At 33.1% G+C, this 19,740-nt stretch overlaps 1 protein-coding gene and 1 long non-coding RNA gene across 2 annotated transcripts in view; one reads left to right on the forward strand and one right to left on the reverse strand.

Annotated features, from left to right (window-relative positions):
- The window catches only part of LOC110995976 (protein neuralized), a 30,811-nt gene extending 28,112 nt beyond the window's left edge, over positions 1 to 2,699 (reverse strand). The window contains exon 1 of the mRNA XM_022263455.2: positions 2,303 to 2,699. Coding sequence (XP_022119147.1) covers positions 2,303 to 2,330 — 28 coding nt within the window. The 5' untranslated portion in view covers positions 2,331 to 2,699. The remainder of the gene's footprint in view (positions 1 to 2,302) is intronic.
- Positions 2,700 to 11,158: 8,459 nt separating this feature from the next.
- Positions 11,159 to 19,090, forward strand: LOC110996033. The gene is made up of 3 exons (XR_002600271.2): positions 11,159 to 11,483; positions 17,985 to 18,038; positions 18,799 to 19,090. It is a non-coding gene; the product is annotated as an uncharacterized LOC110996033 (long non-coding RNA).
- Positions 19,091 to 19,740: the final 650 nt, after the last annotated feature.

Here is a 19,740-nt window from a genome sequence, read left to right on the forward strand (position 1 = left end):
TCTATTACTATAAGCGTGGCTTTTGACAGTTCAACCGAAACGTCCATTTCGTACTGTCCTTTATCGCAAAGTACACGTGCATTAAAAAAAATAAAAGAATAACAGGTAGTTGCACAGCTGATCGTCAGCTGTTCGGGAGTTATGCGTTCGACTTTTTAGAAATAACGCAAACACGATATTCGAGCAAGGATAGACCGTATCACGTTGGCATTAGGGCTAATATTATACGCACATGATTGTAGTTATTACATTTTTTTTTATTTTTACTAAACACAATGTATTTATAAACGAATTTTATGTCTAGGCGAAAATAGTTCTAATTTTCAGTACCCTTGAACAAAGTTTCCTGTTGCAAGAATATTGGTTAGTTCAAATTCCCTAGCTTTGAAATTGCGTATTTATTTCTATGAAACCGTGAGAAGGTCGAAAAGGATGCAAAAGAAACTAGAATATCAATCTCCATGAACAATTTTTTATATATCATTATTCTAACAATTGTGGTTACCTACAATTGAAGAACAACACAAGACATTAATTCAATACTATCTTGGCCTGATATTATGCCTCTATTATATTATATTTAATTTACAGGACATACATTTTTTTTATAGAATAGGGGGCAAACGGGCAGGAGGATCACCTTATTAAAAAAATATTCATGCAGTTATAATTCAAAGAGTTAACAGTTGGACACTTCAGGTCAACACTGCTCAAAATATAAAAAGCTGCTTATATCACACATTTAACTAAAGCTGTATCTATGGCAAATGGCAAATTACAATAAACAGGATGTCCCAAAAATGTCAAGAGATCGCAGTTCGATGAACGCGAATCTTCATTATTTTTATAGATACAATAAATACATGGGTTTTATTCAGGTTTCTCAAAGGGTGCTCTATATCAGCTTGGCACTATTTTTTGGGACATGAAGTGTGTATATGATCAATTGAATTTCAGTTATTGATAAACTAAATTAAACATATTTTAGGTAATGCTTCACAATCATACATTATAAATAAATAAAATTAAAAATTCTATTTCTTTCTGAACTACTAAATATCCAGTGAAGAAGATAGAAGATTACATGTCAGTGGATTAAAAATATATAAGCAATTTAAACACAAAGTTTTCAAAGGTACAATTTTACAAATATTTGTACATACCACCAGCTTCATATTGATAAATGCAAATGATATACAATATACGTAAGTATATATATATATATTGGATGTAGCTAGCAATAGCAGGACTCTTAAAGGTAAGAAATTGTTGGTAAAAATACTGACTAAGCACTTGTTTTATCCAATTATCTTGTCCTTAGAATCAGTACTAGCTTGGCTAGATTATATTGTTGTTTTTGCACCGCCATAACCATCCAAGCAATGCATAAAAAAAACATTATAGTATATGATAATACAAAGGTATGTATATAGATTTAGGTGAATTGAAAATGCCATCTTGGTATAACTTCATGGCATATAACTTGCAGGCTAGAATGGGTGCCATGAAAAGAAGACTTTAACATAATATATTTTTTTTTCGCACCCTTTTTCGCACTCCACTACTGCTTTGTTTAAGAGTAAAATAAAGCAACTCTTAATGTCTTAACTCTATACTATTATTATGTGTGTTGCTGTCATGTTTTATTTTTATTTTTTGTATCATATGGTTGTATAAGTGTAACCTGTTGTGGATGCATCCAGTGTGTTTGTATTGTTTAATTTTTAACTTTGTTTTTATTATAAGGATGTCTCTGTTTGGTTTCCGAATAATTAAATAAATAAAATATACTATGTTAAATAATAACTGCAACTCTTAAATAATTATATCTAATATGTTTTTAGTTGATAAAACTAACTAGATGTTATATCACTTTAGGATATATTCATTAGAGTTGGTCATTTTAAACAATATGTATAATCAATTATTTCAATAATATATATATATATACTAAGTATCTTCTCTTTGGATATTGTTGAATTGAAAAAACCTTCACTAACTACTAAATTTAACCTACTAAGTAAGTACTCTTCTTTTAAATTATGGAAACGACAAAGGATAACATATTATAAAATAGATGTTGGTATTGTGTATAAAAGGGAATTCCAAATAAGCATTTAACACTGTTTAAGAGAATGAATCAAATATCAAGTCCATAAGGCACTTGTGTAATGATAAAAGTACACAAACACAACAAACATAAAAATGTTCATAAAGTACAGTTGTATTTAGGCTACGCAAAACAGGAGTCGTTTAGTACGTAGTTATTATATGACTTGTAAAAAATAAACTCAGCACTCACCAGGTAAGGAGCTTCCAGACTGCCCCATTATTTCAAAAATCACACACCAATAAAGCGCAAGGTTCACGAACTTCTTGTTAACGCATATTTGTTTAGATAACTATTTACTACAACCAGTATGACCCTTTATCACTTAATTAATATTTAACTTATAACTTCAACACTATGTACATAATTCGTATTAGTTATTATCAATGAATTAAAACTACACACGCGGCTTACACAATTCTTATTTGAATCTAGTTAGTTTCGGTTTATATAAACTGCAACAAAACATACTAAAAAATACTTGGCTAATTTAATTATTTTATATTTCATTCCGTATTGTTATATGTTATCAGTATTCTGGTATACAAAACAACAAAATAATCATTATTAAAAAATTAGAATGTTTTTGTAAGTTCAAAGTTCTATCGTTTTGACAATTGACTAGAATCAAGAATGAATTATCTTCATTCTTTGATTATTCCTTTGACAGTACAAGTGTCAAGTGTTACAAGTTGTAAAAAATACAATATTACAAAATAATTTTCTACAATGTTCCTTTAATGTTTTCCTAAGTTAAGATATTTAGAATACAATTCACCCGACAATGAATATTTTCAGATGCGTATTGTTATATGATAAATGCTGTTAAAAATAATTACAATATTCTGATTTAATTTGCTGAAAGACAATTATTGGAAGCGACCGATAGTGATCAACAAATAAAATATCTATTTATTTTGAAAATTGATATATAGGCAGCGGCACGTAAGTCTAGCGCTGGTCGATACGAGCAGGGGATTGCTTCGCATGTGTACTGTGGTACGGGGGACAGAATGCGACTGGAGAGCCAATCGACGCTCTTCATTCCGCCAGCCCCCCTCAGGTACCTTATTTTTTACTTCTGCGCAATAACGGTCAGCGCTAGAGTTTCGTGCTGCTACTTGTATCAAGTATTGTTTTCAAGGATGCTTTTCAAGAATAATGAAAGTAGCGTTTACACTAATTTAGAGAGACACCACCACTAATTGAAAAAGTTATATTGAGTGTAGTTTAGTAATACTACCGAATGGCTCTAAGGGTCTAATTCAGAAGCGTAGTAAAAACTATGACTCCTATATGTCACCAAGTTATAATTTACACCTGAAATACTGTAGACTTACCTTACTTAAAGTGTCTTACAAGACATAAAATGTTTCAATAAATTATACTTTATAAATCAGTTTTATGGGAAACAGCTTTTTTGCTGTGATCACTTTAATAATTGAGTCTAGAATATTTTTGCTATGGTTAAATCTAGAAAAAGTGATATTTCTTCTGTGGACTTGAAAGTTAAAATTCAAATTTCAAACTTCTAAAAGTTTAATATAAACGGTCGATTTTGAGACAATTGAATTAATTAAATGGGAATATAATTAATTGAGTATAGCATTGTGATAAAATGGATAAAAAACAACAATTACTTGATAAAGTCAGTTACCTTTTGAAGGAAATAGACCATTATGAAATGAGAATTAAAGAAGCGTTGCAAAATGAGAAATCCAAAACAACTAACATTGAAACTGAAAGTGATAGGTAACATAATTGATTAAATATATGCTCATGTTAGTTTTTGTTGTTTAGTTTAATAACATTTTTTTGAATACATCTAATTTTAAGTGTTTCTTTTTTACTATTAGGATCTTGTATCATATGAGGTGTATGTACTGTTTCTATCATTGAATATATTCATTACAGCTCTGATTTAGAATATGAAGTCAAAATTAATAATGAATCCTCATTAGTGGATTTGAAGCTTGAACAAAAACAGCTTAAAACATGTTATATGGCGACAGCTGAACTGGCAGATCTAACCATTCTGCAGTCTGAGATGAATATTCTTACTGAAGACCCTGAATTTGATGGGTAAGTTAGTATAAAGATTATAAGTAATCGGTCATTCTTGCTCTCTTAGCTATAATTATAAGAGTGAGAGAGATACAGTATTTAATAAACAATGAGTTCAGACAGTTTTATTTGACATTCAATAAAAAATAAGAAAAATATATGTAAATGATCCATTTTCACAAGTAATAATATTCGTGTATCAACAGAATAGTAAGTTCTGACAGCCAGAATTTTGAGTGCATTCATTGATTATTTAAAATAACATTGGAAGATAAATTTCTTAGGTACATGTGTTATTTTTTTGTTAATGAAAGGAAGTACTGTTAATTGAAGTCACTAAAGAAATCATAATATGCTTCTTATCATATATTTAGTCACATAATGAGTTCTTTGCCAATACATTAGACCCACAAACAAGAGAGGTATGTATAATACACTAAAACTACAGTTGATAAGTGCATGTCTTTTAATTTTTACACTAGTACTTGACCTCCGATGGAGTGAAGGCTTCCTTCAGATTCATCCAATTATCCCTATTTGTTGCAATAATTTTCCAGCTTTTTCCTGTTACAGATAGTAACTGGAGATAACAGAATGAACTTTGCCATCTTTCAGAGTACCAATATCAGAGGGTGGTCTGTGGAAAGAGGTAATGGCAGAATGCAGAATAGGAATGGTACCATTTTCAATTAGTTTCTACTCACACCAAGCTGTAAGTATTTTTTTTTAATTGTCTCATGACAGAGACTAAAATTTGGAATAATTTATGACTAATGGGTTTACATTGCTATTTAATACCTGGTTGCATTGTTATCATTGGCGATGGTTGTACAATTGTTATGGGCCATAAACTATGCAAGTCTTGCCATCGTTATTCATATCTTGCTTCTAGTGTTCATCTTATTTGAGAAACTATAGTTGCGAGGGCCATGACAAATCCATTCCACCTACACAACCTCGGTCAACTGGGCCTACTCTTTGCAGTTGAAAGAAAGAAAGAAAGAAATAACTTTATTAGACACAAAATACAATAATTGTTTCTATAAAGTAGAGTGCTCTGGCCCCCACACTAGGATTCCCTGTGTTGTGGGCAGCCAGTCTCTTCCTTTTACATCTAAACGTTACTTAATTAATTAATTTTACTTAACAAATTTATACCTATTCTATTTTTTTACGATAAGAATGTTTTCTGTGTTAGTATATGACAGCTTAACAAGATATTTTTTGAGTTTTTTAGTGAAAGTATGAAGTGTGATTTTTGAAATGTTAGTAATAATTTTATTTTTAATAAGGTGGTTAAAGATGAATGGACCTCGGAAGGAGAAAAAGCGTTGAGCGAAGAAAGTGCGTTTTTTAGGATGCTTATATAAAGGTTTGCGTTTGGTTAGATTTGGTGTATGTTGGGGTGATACGGGGTGTATGTAGGGGATGGGGTGTTTGTTTCCAAAAAAGCCTGCATATTGCCATTAAATAAAGTTGTCTTACAGTTAGGATCCCTGCTTCGCTGTAAAATTTTGAAGTTGGGTAGCGGAAAGGTTTTCTGAAGGATATTTTCAGAATGGCACGTTGGGTGCGCTCAATTTTCAGCATCGAGGACAATGCCACTCCACCCCATACCGATATGCAGTAAGATAATATCGACTGGCATAATGCAGTATACACTATCTTGTTGTATGTGGGTCAGAAGGTTTTCTAAGGCGTTTGAAAACATTTATAAGTTTGCGAACTCGTGAACTATAATGTACACCATTATATAATTAATCCCAGGTATTTGGTTGTTTTCGTGGGTTCCAGGAGAGGACAGTTACATTTGTTGCGAGGGTTCAGACATGAGTGTAATTTAATAGATAGTTGTGAGTTCAGTATGGACCTTGAAGCTCTGTTGTCTGCCTTCTGAATTTGAGTTTACTTCAGTTGTGTTCAATTAAATGGCATGGTATGGTTTGTGCAGTGGCATAGCGAAGGGGGTCGGCGAGGAAAGGCCACACCAGGTGTCACCTTTTTGTGGTGTAACAATGTAGAAAAAATATTGCTATACTACGGACGCGGAGCACGAAGAATTTCGTACAATGACCTTTGGGCCTACTGCCAGTGGTTGAAAACATTTTTTTTAAAAGTACGAATATTAAAAACGGTAGTTTAGAATTTGAGTTAGCTTTGTAAATAAGATCATCGACTTAATATAGGTAAGTACCCAAGGATAGCTTTTTACCCGACTGCGCCAGAAGGAGGGTCATGTTTTTCGAGTGTATGTATGTATAATTCTTTGACAAGCTCTACTAAGAATTAAAATTAATAGGAATTTTTAATCGCTTTCCGTTTACTGGCCATGTTAACAGTAACATAACATAAAAAAATAATACCGATAAGCGTTAAAAAAGGAATTACTACTTATAACAAAACAAACAAATGGTTATGACTAAAAGGTTTACAATCTCTGAATACGGCGGTCACTGCATCTGTGTGAGCGAAACGGCAATATGTTTATGCGCGAGCGACAAAGACATAAGATGACGGGTCATTATACGAAATTCTTCGTGCTCCGCGACCGTAGTATAGCATAAATTTTATTTTTCATGGATTCCGCATAAGAGCCTGATGCTGTTGTGTGGGATTTCCCGTCCCATACTCGCGATGTTTTACTAAATGATCCATGTCCTTTATCAAATAAAAGGGTAGCTACACCACTGGGTTTTTGGACTTAGTTTCTGCAGTTAGACCCTCAATAGATCCGTTGTACGTAAAGTCCTGGCTAACTAAGCCAGCCTATTTCCTTCCATAACCTAATGCTGCCTTCTGCTCTATGTGTAGGTCTGAGGGTACCATTTGTAGGGCTCCATTGCTGCAGTTGGCGTTGTTGTGTTCAAGTGCATTTGAGAATGGTGTACATTAGTAATTAGATTTTTTTGTTAAAATGTTTTCAAAATTTTTGTACTGAAGATGTGTGTTCAGGCTGATTGAATAATTGACTTTTCGATGTGCACATGAACACTGGCTTCATTAATAGTGAAATTTCTTTCAATTCATTTACATAATTGCAATCTGTGTTTCATGTTTGTGCTTAAATGTGTATTCAGTTTATGCAATTTGTGTAATTGTATTGCTATTATTATATTTATTTATAGCCTTATATCAGAATCAATATATACATTATAGCTATTGTTTTTGTTGATCTACGATAACTGATTTCTGTGCCCACGGGCAAAGGCCTCTCCCATTTTTTTTAAATTTAAATTTGATAGGCCATGACAATCTTCGAATTGCTATTATTAACTAAAAGAAATATATTTTCAGAGTCGCCCATTTGCACCGATATCCTTTAGGAACCTCCAAGTGTTGCCAATTAAAAAGCCTCAAGAAATGGAACTATCGAAATCAGTGTTGCCACGTTTGACGAGACCATCTGATGTTATACAGGTAACTTTACTTTCTTATGTATGTATATATATATTAATGTCATTGCTTGTGGCGGCGTCCATGCGTCGGGTTGTCTGTCTCCCTAAAATATGGCCAGGGGGCCGATGGCTGACCATGCGTCATACTCGTGAACGGGTGCTACTTGTGGTGACTGGTCGTACTTGAATTCGTGTATGCGGTGATATTAGTTGTTTTTTGTATTTGCGTGTTGTTCTCACGAGTATGTAAGTGTGTGCTCCTATTTCATCATGCCTCCTGCTGATAGAGGACAAATCTTTGTTTTTAATTTATTTTATTATTCTTTATTACTCAAGATGTCATATGGAACATGGTGTAGTGGTTGCAGCTCCTTACAAACATTGTGTAAAAAAAACTTGGCGATTAATAAGAGTGGCGGAGAGTTTATTGCCAGTTCTTCTCTTCCGTTCTACGCCCTTGATTTGAGAACTGGCAGTAAATGTAAAATTAGATTCATTTACTTAATTTTTTTTTGACCTTCATAGGTGTACATTTTTTTGCCTATAAAAATGATTTTTGATTTATCCATGATGCTATTAAAATTAATACTGAATCCGCATTGTGACAGAAATATAAATAAAATATATATAATAAAACCCATCTTTTTTCCAGATATTTTATTAAGACAGGATTTAACTTTCTTCTCTTTTCTTTTTCAGACAATTCGTAGTTATGAGAATGCTTATCGCTCAAGACGGACTACATTAGCTAAATTATCAGACAGATATGGTGACTTTCTGTCCTTGGAAGCAAAGGTAATATTAAAGTAAAAGTAGCTATAATAGGTATAGTGAGGGCCTGGGTTATCCGGGTTCCTTCCTGGATTATCCGTTCCTTGATAGTTGGAAGTCTTTTACAGTCCAAAAGTGTGCCTCCAAATCTTGGATATATTATGTTATGTTAATATTATTAAATTTTATCAAATTTGTTTTTATTATTAGCTTGAATTAATCCTGTGTTTAACGTTAAATTATATTAAAGCATATATTAGTTTATTTTATATGTTTAAAAATTTTTTTATTATTTTTTTATTATGAAGGCAAATAATTTTTATCTTTTTCTTATTGTGCCGCCAAATTTTGAAATCATTAAATATGTGCCGTAACGAAAAAAAGGTTGAGAACCACTGGTCTTTAAGATTCAATTAACTCTAATAACTACTTTACTGCGAAACTTTACACTCCTAAACGGCTGCACAGAATTCTATAAAATCGTTTTGTGTGATCAAGTGGAGTCTAGTATGATTGAGACTTGTTGACGTTTATCGGATCTGCTAGGTTCTAGAAATTGGTCTATGATATTTAAAGATATCCAAAATTATTATTATTATCCTTCAGTAGACCATTTCTATACATAAGTTACATAGTCCCACATTGAGTTGGATGTATAGAGTAGCCCTATTGAGCTGTTGATCTCAATGGATCAAATATTTTGTTCAATTTCAGGCCGATGGAGGTTATATATTAAAATGCGACAATATATTGAACCTAACATGGCTTTTGCAAAACAAGAGTTCTCATTTAGCGCGATTCCAACACAAAATGAGCTTTGACCTGGAATATATTGGTGAGTGTTTGCTTTGTGTGCGTTGGAACCCCCTTAAGAATCTCTATTCTAGTCTATGTGTATTAGAAATTAACTTGTTTGGTAATCATGAGGACTATTGGTGGCAGCTGTCAGCATCGGAAGGCAGATCATCCTCGAAATCCATTGTTCCACATGAGCAATCTTGATGGCTGTAAATCTTCCATCGTCCACCTTGATCCACCAGTTGTATCAGTTCTCAATGGTTTTCCATTGGATATATTACCTTCAGGCTTCATGGCTTTTCCTTTATGACTGTCCCAAGCATTACAGATTGTCATGAAGTTAAAGTGGAACTTTTATTTCATCGTCTCAAACTTTTTGGTCTGTGTGGCGCATGTCGCGTGACGGTCGGCCGCGGAGTGGGGATAAAGTCAAAGGCCAATATGGCGGCGCACATAGTTCGCAGCAGCTGACCGTGTAGTGTATAGACTATTATTCATTTGTGCCAGTGCTCTACGCTATTTAATATTATAATTAAATATTATAATATTATATTTAATATTTTATTTAAATAATTGTTAATGTATGTCGTACTCTCTAAGACACAGAATTCATTAAAAATATTAGTTGGAGACTTGGTCTACTTTTATTAGTCCCATTATCATTACAATTTTCCAAGTATAAAATTAAGATTTATAAAGCGATTTTATACCCTTAATAGAATATTATTCCAAAGAAATTATTTAAATGTCATTTTTATTATCAATTTTTTTTTATGTCAAAAAGTTGATTTTGTTTCTTAACTATATATGTAGTTGGTAATATTAATTATATTTTGCAGATGAATCGTACGTAAAAATAATTAGAAAAACGAACAAGAAGCTTGAAAACCAATCCATACAGACAGACGAAAGGACACAATTACTCGCTGCTATAATAGATGCCTGTCTTCAAGCCAAGGCTTCGCTGGAAAGCCAATCCGAAAGTGAAAACGAAAGGATCAAAGAGACATCTCAAAATGAAGAAAATGTTATGGCTCCACCAAAAACTGTTCCAAAGAAATCTAAGAAAGCTTCACCAAGAACAGCTTTGATCGAAAATAGCCTTGAAAAAGCAAACACTGATCAACTAACTTTGAATTCAAAGACAGATATCACAGTTAATGATAAAAATGCACGGTCTAATAACGAAAATTCAGATAAGGAACTCGAAGAATTGATAAGCAATCAAAATGTAGAAGAATTTAATAATATACAAAGAGAGAAACAGTCTAAAATAAATGTTGCCAGTGAAAAAGATAAACAGAGCACAGATGCCACGATTAAATCAGTTAATGCTGCCAAGAAGAAAAAAATTCACATTATTGAAGATAGAATTATAAAGACAGCAAACAGTAATATAGAAAATAAGAAAAGAAAAATTGATGCTACTGAAAAGATAGCTGTTAAAAAAATTAAGTCTAATATAGAAAATAGGAAAGAAAATGTAAATAAGGACTTTAGAAAACCAGACAAGACGGATAAAGTGACAGAAAATCAAAACTCTAAAACTAATTTGGTAAAAAAAAATAATGATAAGTTAAAGCCGAAAGATAATGTAAACAAAGAAACAAACAATGATTCTAATAGAATTGAAAAAAATCAGAAAATCGTTGGAAAACAAAATGGAGATAATCTTAATAAACAAAAGATGCAAACAAACACACAAAATAAAGAAAAAGCTGGAAACGTACAAAAGCTAAACAAACCTGGCAATTCACAGAAGATAAATCAAATAACTGGTTCACAAGAAGAAAAATCTGTTAAAACAAATAAAATTACTGAAGGAGTTGTTAAAACAAATAAAATTACTGAAGGAGTTGTTAAAACAAATAAAATTACTGAAGGAGTTGTTAAAACAAATATAATTACTGAAGGAGTTGTTAAAACAAATAAAATTACTGTAGGAGTTGTTAAAACAAATAAAATTACTGAAGGAGTTGTTAAAACAAATATAATTACTGAAGGAGTTGTTAAAACAAATATAATTACTGAAGGAGTTGTTAAAACAAATAAAATTACTGTAGGAGTTGTTAAAACAAATAAAATTACTGAAGGAGTTGTTAAAACAAATAAAATTACTGAAGGAGTTGTTAAAACAAATAGAATTGGGAATCCGCAGCTAAAGGATAAAACACAAAAAATAAATGAAAACACAAAAAGGGATAACCCGAAGATCCAGAAAGACAATGACAAAAGGACACAAAGTGAGAAACCGGGAGAGAAAAGAAAATCTTTAGGCAGCGGTGGCAAATCGAAGATACCACAGAAGAAGACAGAAGCTAAGAATCCAGAAGTAGTTAAGACAGGTAAAGTATCGGGGCTTGGGTTATTTCTTAGTTAAGACAGGTAAAGTATCGGGGCTTGGGTTATTTCTTAGTTAAGACAGGTAAAGTATCGGGGCTTGGGTTATTTCTTAGTTAAGACAGGTAAAGTATCGGGGCTTGGGTAATTTCTTAGTTAAGACAGGTAAAGTATCGGGGCTTGGGTTATTTCTTAGTTAAGACAGGTAAAGTATCGGGGCTTGGGTTATTTCTTAGTTAAGACAGGTAAAGTATCGGGGCTTGGGTTATTTCTTAGTTAAATCTAAAAAAATGTGTTAAAAGTATTATTAGCCGTGTTATAAGTGTTATTATTCAATTTTTAACAATAGTGTTAGCTTTTATAAGTCAAATTTGAAGTAATACAGAATACGTAAAATCAGTGAAGTGAATAATAGTGAATCTAATCAAGCTATGAAGTGCCATGGCTGTAATAACGTATTAAATGTCGATCATTTTTTAAAGTGTAATAATTGCAAACGCAAGTTTTGTTATGAATGCCTTGATGTTGCTGCCGGGTCGACTAAGCAGCTCAGTGCTGAGCAATTGGCATCACTTAATTGTCCTCTGTGTCAGAATGTAACTCGGCGTAAAAACAATGACGATAATACTCCTGTCCGGCGGGGTCGCAATAACCAATCACCAAGCGCCTCCTCATATATAACGACGTGTAAAGAGCCGGAGTGTGATTTTGCTACGAAAACTTCTGCAGGCGCTGACTTTTCTAAGCAGCCGGTTACGTTGGACAGTATTAGCAAACTTATAGACTTGAAACTGTCCCCTGACTCATCGTTTATGCTAAATCTACGGTCCGCGCTTAGAAAGGACTTGAAGGACATGGTGACCGACGAGGTTAGCCGAGCTGTTGAGTTGGTAAAGGCTGACTTCACGACGACAACGGATTTTATCATCTTAGAACAAAATGATTTGAAGTCAAATATTGCAGACAAAGACAATCGAATCAGGGTACTCGAGACTGAACTTACGAAATCTCAAAACACGTTATCAAAACTCCAGAGTCGTTTATTTACAGTTGAAAAGATTTCACGTGACTTAAACCTCGAGATTCACGAGGTACCCGAAAGCAAGACTGAGAATCTGATGGAGTTATTCAAAAAACTCTGTGAGTGTTTAAATGTTGTGGTATCTGAGAGTGATGTTAAAGCATGTCGTCGTGTAGCTAAGATGGACTCAAACTCCAAAAGGCCGCGAAACATACTAGTTACCCTCTCAACGCAGCGTCAGCGTGATACACTCTTGTCTGCGTTGACTCGCTTCAATAAGTCCCACCCTGACACCAAACTATCTACTACCGATATTGGTATTGGCGGCTCGTCGTCGAGCAGGATATACTTGTCTGAACATTTGTCTCCTGAAGCTAAAGAGTTACACCATGCGGCACGTAAATTTTCTACTGACAAGAACTACAGGTTTGTTTGGGTGCGATATGGCCAAATTTATGTTCGTAAGGATGAATCAAGCCCGGCCATTCTAATTAAAAGTCATGATTCCTTCACTAAATTGTCTTAATTGTTATTACTACTACTAATTTGTTTGTTTATCATTGCTTAGTAAGTTACTTGATCAATTTTTGTTTTTATATACTGAATCACACGTTATTTCCACAATGATTAATATATTTTATCAAAATGTAAACAGAATTCGTAGCAAGTTAACTCAATTTTCTTTAAATCTGTTAAATTCTAACTTCGATATTATATGCTTGACGGAAACGAACTTAAATATGAGTGTTTTCGATGGCGAAGTTGTTGACGCCCGTTACAATCTCTTCAGACGAGATCGTGCGGATTCCTCCTGTGCTAAAACCGAGGGAGGTGGAGTTTTACTCGCCGTCCATAAAAAATACCAGGTCATCCGTCAAGCATCGTGGGATAGTGATATGGAGGATGTCTGGGTTACTCTTATTCCTGAAGCACGTGACACTTCTCGCATAAATTTATGTGTTTGCTATTTGCCTCCTGATATTAGAATTAACAAGCTTGAACTCTTTTATAGCCATTGCCAAAATTTACTTCTTAATCGTTTCCCTTTGGATAATTTCTTATTAATTGGTGATTTTAACACACCTGATTACTCTGATTCGATTAATCCCTCTCTGTCAATTTCCCCTAACCCGAGTAAGAAGCTCCTTCTACTAAATGAATTAATGTCACTGTGTAATCTAAAACAGCATAACTTTATCACAAATGCAAACGCTCGCTTGTTGGATTTGGTGCTTTCTAATATAGATTGTATAAGTGTCAATGAAACACTTGCATTAAGTTTGTTAGATAAAAATCATCCCGCAATTTTGATTACTCTTTCTCCGATTCAGATTTCTAAAGGGCTTCAACGCGCTAACATTAAACGGCTTAATTTTGCTAAATGTAATTTTGAAAACATTAAATCTGAACTCCAGTCTGTGAACTGGTCCGAAATCTTATCGTCCCCTTGTATTGATGAGTGCACCGAAGCTTTTTATGAGCTTTTATTTGAAATAATATCAAGAAATACACCAAGTTGTTGTAGCAAATTCTCATCTTATCCAGTCTGGTACAGCAAATCCTTAATTAAATGTAATAAAGAAAAAAACTTATATCATAAACGGTTTAAGAGGTTTGGGAATCCCCGCGATTACGACGTTTTCTCTTTGCTGAGGGAGAGATGCAAATTTCTTACCAAGATTTGTTACGACAAGTATATCGCATCCATCGAGGACTCGTTGGCCAAGGACATAAAATCATTTTGGAGATTTGTGAATAATCGTAAAGGCCATATTTCAGTGCCTCACACCATGACACTTGAAAATACTTCTGAGACAGACGGTCAGGGGATATGTGACCTTTTTTCGCGATACTTTGGTTCAGTTTTTGACGATAAAACTAATAAAACTATATACACTGACCAATCTGGTGCTGTAAATAACACGTATTTTAATATATTATCTGGCTTTTCTATTACGGTAACAGATATCAAACGTAAAATAGATAGTTTGGATATTAACAAAGGGGCGGGTCCTGACCTTCTGCCTCCTATTTTCATAAAAAGTTGCGGAAAGGAGTTGTCCATTCCATTATGTGTTCTCTTTAATAAATCGTTAACTAGTGGTGTGTTTCCTAAGCGCTGGAAAACTGCCCACATAATACCTATTTATAAAAGTGGTGATAAGTCCAATTGTAAAAACTATAGACCGATAAGTATTTTATCTTGCGCTGCTAAATTATTTGAGTCAGTGATGTATACTCATCTGTTCAGTCATTTTAAGCCTGTTCTTTCAGACAAGCAACATGGTTTTGTTAGAAACAGGTCTACGGTCACTAACCTTCTGGAATACAAAAACTATCTCTGTCAAGTGTTTGCCACAGGTGGCCAAGTTGACTCTGTTTACACTGACTTCTCTAAGGCTTTTGACAAAGTAAATCACCATCTGCTCTGTCATAAGTTAGCGTCACATGGTATCCACGGCAGTTTATATAGATGGATCTGCTCATACCTAGACTCTAGAACTCAGTTGGTTGCGTTAAAGGGCTTCATCTCTGCACCTATCGCAGTTACATCGGGAGTACCTCAGGGATCCCACTTAGGGCCATTATTCTTCGTAGTTTTTATTAATGACCTTATTCAACAACTGTCCTGCAATTGTCTCTTATATGCAGATGACTTAAAAATATTTACTTCTATTACTAATTTAGATGACTGCTTAACATTACAGCGTGATATCAATACCGTATCACTATGGTGCAAGACGAACTACATGTATTTAAATATAGACAAGTGTTTTGTCATATCGTTTACTAATAAACGAAACAAAATCGTATGGAACTACGTCATAGATGGTCAATTAGTTAACAGATCAGATGTTGCAAAAGACCTAGGTATCCTGTTCGATGACAAGCTTTCATTCCGTGCCCACTATAGTCACATCACGTCTAAAGCAAACCATCTACTTGGTTTTATTCTTAGATCCACAAAAGGTTTTAAAAATCCTCGTAGCACCTTGTACTTATACTTCAGCCTCGTAAGAAGTATATTAGAATACGGTAGTCCAATATGGTCGCCGAATTATAAGGTGCACATTGACGATATTGAACGAATTCAGAGGAAATTTCTCAGAATTTTATGTTATCGTATAAAACCTGGCCGGTCTAACTTAAATTATTGCGATAGACTCCTGAAATTTAAAGTTCAACCATTAGAATCCAGACGCATAGTCTTCGACTTAGTTTACCTTTACAAAATCACCCACTCCATTATAGACTCTCCCGAACTACTAGCTCACATTAGCCTTAACATTAGATTTAGTGCCCGTAGAGCTAACGAAGTCAATTTATTTTCCCTTCAAACTTATAAGAATAACATCTCTTTTTACAACCCTTTGACCAGGATGGCTCGTCAATATAACGAGATGGCAAAGAGCAACCACTTACTTGTGGACATATTCTGTCGCAACATCAATAAATTCATTAGTGTCGTTAAAGACATCCTCCATCGTAGGTTAAGTGCTGACCCTTGTGGTCCTGGTTAACGTTACGTTAAATTGGTGTCGAGGAACTTATTATTATTATTATTATTGTTTTTTTTTTACTATGTTACCTTTGTTAGTTATGAGCCTTTTATTGATGTAACATTAATTTTGCAGTGTGCACATGGTTTTACATTAGAATCCTGTTCATAACTATTAGTTTTAAGTTTATTTTTGTAAAGATTATAATGTGTTTTGTGCACCAAATAAATAAAAATAAAAATAAAAATAAAGGACCTGGATGAAGCTTAGCTCTGTATTTTTTTATAAATTGTGTTTTTTGTAAATTATATTTAAGTACGAATTACATACTAATAGTAATTACATAATAAATAAGATAATTATATTCATATTTAAGTTTTTATTTGACTGACATCTTTAAACGAGCAATTCTATGTTTAAGTTGATAAAACACAAATAAAACATTTTCTAGAAATGATTCCTAGCTAAATCGATTTATCGCCCCCGAAACTCTCTGTATACTAAATTTCATGAAAATCGTTGGAGCCGATTCCGAGATTCCAATATATGTATATACATATATACAAGAATTGCTCGTTTAAAGATATAAGATAATGGATCATACCATAAGTATATCTGAACCAATTCGACTTAGGGTCCTTCAAAAAAAGAGCGTAACAATTCTTAAAAGGCCGACAACGCACTCGCGAGCCCTCTGGCATAGTGTCCATGGGCGGTGGTATCACTTAACATCAGGTGAGCCTCCTGCCCGTTTGCTGTTCTATAAAAAAAATTATTACGAAACTAAAGCCCCAATAGATGATCATGTATCGGTATGTGATCATTCCATGTATTTGTATATCTATATTCACACTGTATACGTGATAATGATAATATAAATAAATAAAAAATCTGCGGTTACTGCACAAGAAGTTATGCGACAGAATTTCCATCTAAAGTTCTAACATGTAACTGCTAAACGAATACATCAACTAATAGCATGTATTTTTCTCGATCTCTCTTACTCTCTCTCTCTCTCAATATTTCACTACGGCTCTCTCCTACCTCCCGCTCCATGGCTATAGGATAGAGAAAGGGCGAACCCTTTCTCTTTTAATCGGTCTCAATCGCTCTCTTCCTTTTCTTCGACAAAAACGTTGCACGTCTTCGTGACGCTAATATTATTACTATTGCGTTTCATCCGAAACACTTTAATAAATAATACCAAATTTTTCAAGCTGCTAATAATTTTCACAATTTTAATTTCTAAAGAAATAAAAATAAATTTAAAAAGCTCCTCCACTCAAATATTTAAAAAGTAGAAAAAAAATTACAACACTTGAAAAGTATGTAAAATTCTCCTATCGCGGTGTTTGTGGTTAAATTTCTCCGAAACGGCTTGACCGATTCTCATGAAATTTTGTGTGCATATTATTTCTGAGAATCGGACAACATCTATTTTTCATCCCCCTAAATGTTAAGGGTAGTCCAGTCCACCCCTAATTATTATTTTTTTAATTTTTCGATAAATTTTCATTTTTTTATCAACTGTATCAACGGCATTAAAAAATACATACAATCCTAAATTTTCAACCCTCTACGATCAACCCCTATTTTTTATTATAAATGATATACATCACCACCTAGTAGTAATATATTAGTGCTAGACAAACCTCGTTATAGGAAATCGCGTTTTGGAGATATTCTCGTTCATTGAACGTTCTATATCTATATTCTAAAAAGTTCTCAACCAAAAAATTGACAAATATGACCCATTTGCCCTCAAATGGGTCAAATTTGTACATTTTAATAAAATATAAATCCACTATAATAAAATGCTATGCATTTTTTATGAGGTAAATCTTAATATTTACTTACGCAAGTGACCTAATAGGGCCCATTTTATCCACGGGTCTCTGGGCTGCAGAAAATCCCCCAAGTTGACCCCCATCTGACCAACGCCTAACCCATTTTATATGTCCTTATAAGTTAGTGTTTTATTACAGGTACAATTAAACCTACGAGTCTTCTGGCAAAGTCGAAAGGCACCAATATACCAAGTAAGTGTACCTTACCATTTCAATCCAATCCATGTTTTTTTTATAGAATGGGGCAAACGGGCAGGAGGCTCACCTGATGTTAAGCGATACCGCCGCCCATGGACACTCAATGCCAGAGGGCTCAAAATGTAATAAAATCCTCCTATTAGCAACGAATAGAAGCAGTTCTTATAGGCGTTTTGAAGACAAACTTTCCGCGACCAGTTGTCTCTCTCTTACGCATTGCAAAGCGAAGAGAGCGAGGGAGACGGACGTGTACGAAAGACCCGTGTACGAGAGAATCGGAACACGAATCTTTATGATCTGCATGTTCTTCCTACGTCTGAATTTGTTTATATTATGTTCATTCTTAAGAAATATACAGTGTTACTTGATGTGACTTGTGAATAATAATAATCTTTAAAAAAAACTTGGCGATTAAAAAGAGTGACGGAGAGTTTATTGCCAGTTCTTCTCTTCCGTTCTACGCCCTTGATTTGAGAACTGGCAGTAAATGTAAAATTAGATTCATTTTATATTATTTTCTTTTTTGACGTTCATAAGTGTACATTAATATGTTACCTATATGAATTTTGACTTTATTTATTTTCTTACAAAAACTTCATAAGTTACAACTATTTATTAATGTATGTAAATAATTGTCATTTTTTTAAGGGAGAGTTAAGAATGAATGTATGACAAGATTTTAAATAACATTTCAGATTTATCAGTGACTAAAAAACCTTTACAATTTCTTATTTTTAAATCTATTTTTTTTCAGTTGTGAAGCGGCCATAATTGGGAAAGGATTAGAATTTTAACTTTTTTCGTATATTTGTATCCAGTATTGATTTTTTCAGTGGAACACGATAGAAATTCACGCTTTAATAAGAAAAAATGGAAATATATTGTTTAATAAAAGTTGTTTATTTGAGTAATACATTATATTGCCCTCATCCATAAAATATAAATTAATTAACAAAAGTGATAATAAGAATTTTCTTGATGCGAATTTTTAATAAATTGCCGCCCTCATCCATAAAATGTAAATTAATTAACAAAAGTGATAATAAAATTTTTCTTTATCTGTATTTATATGTTTATTTTCAGTTTTATTTAAATTAAAATTGTGTATAGGATTTAGGTCCTGAAAAAATAATGAATGTATGTAATTTTGCCGGAACAAAATTTAGTTATTTTCTATTTCATGTGTATTTAATAAAAATGTATTTTCAATTTCGTTTGTTTTATTTAATGATGGAATATTTGGTTATTAGTATTTTATTTAGAGAATAATTTAATTTATGTATTTCATTGTATCTTCATGCAATGGATAAATCTATAACAAACAGTGTCAAAATCTATACAAATGTCAGAAATGAAACTTCTTTCTAAATTAATTATTACTAAGGTAATAACACAGGTCTACAACAAAAATGCTGTCTGGATATTTTCAACTGATTTCTATGTATTAAGGTGTTCTGAAAACTAAAAAAATACTCAAAAAATTCCAGAACGTAAGGTTTTTTTACAATCACACAATTCTATTACAAAAAAGGGAGTTTTGGGCTAACTTGTAGTCATAATCTATGGGTATAATTTTATTTTTATAACTGTTTTTAAATGTTTTCTGGACGTAACTATCATTAATTTCTAAATAACGAACACCTGTTTGAGCTACATTAACAAATATAAACATATTGTAACCTGAACGTGCGCGCTC

The sequence above is a fragment of the Pieris rapae genome, chromosome 24, assembly GCF_905147795.1.
Source record: "Pieris rapae chromosome 24, ilPieRapa1.1, whole genome shotgun sequence".
In the NCBI taxonomy this organism is placed as follows: Eukaryota; Metazoa; Arthropoda; class Insecta; order Lepidoptera; family Pieridae; genus Pieris; species Pieris rapae.